The sequence below is a fragment of the Octopus bimaculoides genome, chromosome 20 (assembly GCF_001194135.2).
Source record: "Octopus bimaculoides isolate UCB-OBI-ISO-001 chromosome 20, ASM119413v2, whole genome shotgun sequence".
Lineage (NCBI taxonomy): Eukaryota > Metazoa > Mollusca > Cephalopoda > Octopoda > Octopodidae > Octopus > Octopus bimaculoides.
In genome coordinates, this window is record NC_069000.1 from 46,116,662 (window position 1) to 46,120,097 (window position 3,436).

The 3,436-nt window shown below is 35.7% G+C and overlaps 1 protein-coding gene across 1 annotated transcript in view; it reads right to left on the reverse strand.

Annotated features, from left to right (window-relative positions):
* Positions 1-191: 191 nt before the first annotated feature.
* LOC106874349 (uncharacterized) overlaps positions 192-3,436 on the reverse strand; it is a 5,086-nt gene continuing 1,841 nt past the window's right edge. Inside the window, exons 2-3 of the mRNA XM_014922054.2 lie at positions 1,701-1,974; positions 192-404 (exon numbers count right to left, since the gene is read on the reverse strand). Of these exons, the coding sequence (XP_014777540.2) occupies positions 370-404; positions 1,701-1,974 (309 nt within the window). The 3' untranslated portion in view covers positions 192-369. The remainder of the gene's footprint in view (positions 405-1,700; positions 1,975-3,436) is intronic.

A 3,436-nucleotide genomic window follows, 5' to 3' on the forward strand; every position in this document is an offset into this window, starting at 1 on the left:
ACACACACACACACACACACACACACACACACACACACACACACACACACACACACACACACACACACACATACACACACACACACAGAGATACATAAACATACACATATACATACATACATGCATGTACACAATCATTCACATGAACACTCCGATACGTATAAAGATAAGAATAACGAAGTGAAAAAATATTACAGTTTTGATATTACTTTTATTGAATTTCTACATAAGATATATTGAAAACATTGAACAAATATAGACATCTTATAGATATCATATTAGATATCATATAGATATTATATAGTTTCTCTTCTTAAGTTCGACAACCTATTCGATACCAATTCCATAAATTGGTCATTTCTGTGAACCTTACAGCAGAGATAGTTGCATTGCAATCATTAGCTCTAAAAAAAATACAAAAAACAAAGCGACAATTAGTTGACAATTACACAGAATAATTGGTAATTTAATCAAGATCTAATTATCTATTTTCATCATACTCTAGGTGGAGTTTTATTTTCCATTGTGTCTATTGACTTATTGTAAACAGTCCCTGCTTGAAACTAGATCCTATTGTACATCGTAGCTCGTCTCCTCAAGACCTTATTGTACTCTGTGTTTATTGTAAACCGATTATGTTGCCCAAAGTGCAATAGTTACATTTGTCCTATTGTTATACACTACCCATTATAAACTGGGCCTATTGTACACCACCAATTATTCATTGTTTATCATTTATTGACTCTAGCGTACACTGTACAATAGGCACATTTGATAATAGGCACATTTGATAATAGGCACATTTACTCTTTAACCTATTATACTATTTCCTATTGTACTCTGAACTTATTGTTTTCTGGTTTATACATCGTAATGGTTGTGCTCTGTACCTATTGTACACTATGCCTACAGCACAACGTCTTTTGGCTTATTGTCTATCCTATTTATTGTAAACTAGGCCTATTGTTCACTAGACCTATTATCCACTGTGCCGATGGTGTTCCGAACTATTATACAATTTTTACAATTATGCAATGTAGCTATTATATGGATTGTTTAGCTTTTAAGCAATGTGGCTATTATACAACCTAGTTATTGTACAATGTAACAATAACAATCTAGCTATTTTTAACAGCTATAATAAAATGTAGCTATTATAATGTGTAGTTATTAGTAAGCAGTGTGAACAATTAAACATGTTATTACGCAATGTTGCTGTTATACAATTAAGTAAATATACATTATGGCCAGGATACAATATCACATGACCACATGATCGACAAGACTATCGGGTGTTGTTGCATATCGCTGGTCACAATGCGCTTTGCATCTTTTTTTTTTTTTTTTTTTTTAGATTTCGAATGATGCCACTCAGCTGGCAACGTTAGCGGATCAACACTTACCGCTGATCGGAAGACAATTCCGTCACAGTGTGACCCATTTACAACTCAGTGGGCTGGAATAATGCAGGATGAAGTGTTTTACTCAAGAACACAACGCGTCGATCGGTCCGGGAATCGAACTCACGACCTTGCGATTTTGAATGCAACACCCTAACCACTAAGTCACGCGCCTTCACAGTATGCAACATAGCAATTATTAGACAATGTAGCAATTTTACAAAACGAGGCAACATTACAATGTAGCTATTAAGCAATAAAGCAATTCAGCAAGGATGTTATTGTGTATGATAAACTCACCATCAACCGAGAAGAAGGAGTCTGAATTTGTGTCAATGGAAGCGAATTTCTCCAATAATTGGTTAATTTCTTTGTCGGTGTAGGATAATGCCTCGAAGAATCCCCACAGTTCGTCTCTGCTCAGTTTACCATCTCTGTTGAGGTCAAAGATACTAAGAAACATCTCAGCATCTTCTCTTGAACCCCACATCGCTTCAGCTTCTTCTTCGTATTCTTCATCCTCTTCTCCCTCATCTTCTTCTCTTCTCGCCTCTCTTACACTACGAGATGCTTGCTGAAAATGCGAATATATATATATATATATATATATATATATATATATATAATGCAGTGTACATATATACACACGCGCACACACACATAAATTATATCCTTATATGTCGTTTATCTTTTATCGCTTATTTGTTTTAGTTATTAGACTGTGGCCATGCTGGAGCACCGCTTTGAGGAATTTTTAGTTGAATCAACTGACCTCAGTCCTTTTATAAGCCTGCTACTTACGCTTTCGGTCCCGTCTGTCGAACCGTTAAGTTTCGGGGTTGTAAGCTCACCAACACCAGTTGTCAAACGGTGGTAAGGGACAAACATACACAAAAAACATACACATACACGCACACTCATATATGTATGTATTACGTACGTATGTATGTATGTATATAGGACGGGCTTCTTCCAGTTTCCATCTACCAAATCCACTCTCAGATGCTATTGTAGACGACACTTGCCTATGGCGCCACGCAGTGGAACTGAACCCGGGACCATGTGGTTGGGAATCAAACTTCTTAGTAAACATCCACTCCTTCGCCTATCCACATAACCACGCCTGCGCTTGTATGTATATGTACAAATTGCATAAATGTATGCTCATAGATGTACGTATATACATATTTCATATCCGTGTAGAATACAATGATCTGCCCGAAAATTTTAATTCTAAATCCCTGAAGTCAACAAGGGAGCGAGCCCCAAAGTGGTGTCTTCATCTGTTAGAAATAGCAAACAAATCTTCCTGAAATAAAGTCTATTATCGTAAAAAAAAATTTTTTTAAAGAAAGAAAGAAACGGAAGTATTTGTTATTTTTGGTAAAAAAACAATACACCGAAATAAGGTCAGACTAAGGGCCTAAGAATAAATAACAACAGTATCAATAACGAAAAGCCAAAAGAAGATTTGAACCTAAAATCTGTGGATTGGTAAGTGTAATATCGTATCCGCTAGGCCATCTCACCTTTACACCTTTCGAGAAAACAAAACAAGACATACGGTTCTTTAGCGACAAAAGTTTACAGAATTCTAAATCCCATGAAATTTGAGCTAAAGTAAATAGGAAGATGGAGACGAGGCGGGCGACGCTCCCTTGTCTAAATAATTCAGTGTCGTGTCAGATTTGGTAAACGGAAACATTCTGCCAATATAGAATTTATCTGCGACTTTATTTGATCTAGACACTGGCACGTCACGTCATATTACGAAAGATGTTGCTTCCAAATCCAACAACAAGAGACAACCAAAACGGAGATTGGTAATGGAGATAAGAAGACGATTTAGTTTTAAGATGTTACTGGAAATGTCTGTGTGTCATTTCCGTGTGTGGAACACATCACGAAACTTTACCAAATAATCTACATAATATTATATATCATCTACATATCTTAATATCTACTACACAATATAGGCAATATTTGATGTACACAGACATATATAGTCATAACAGTATATATATATATATATATAT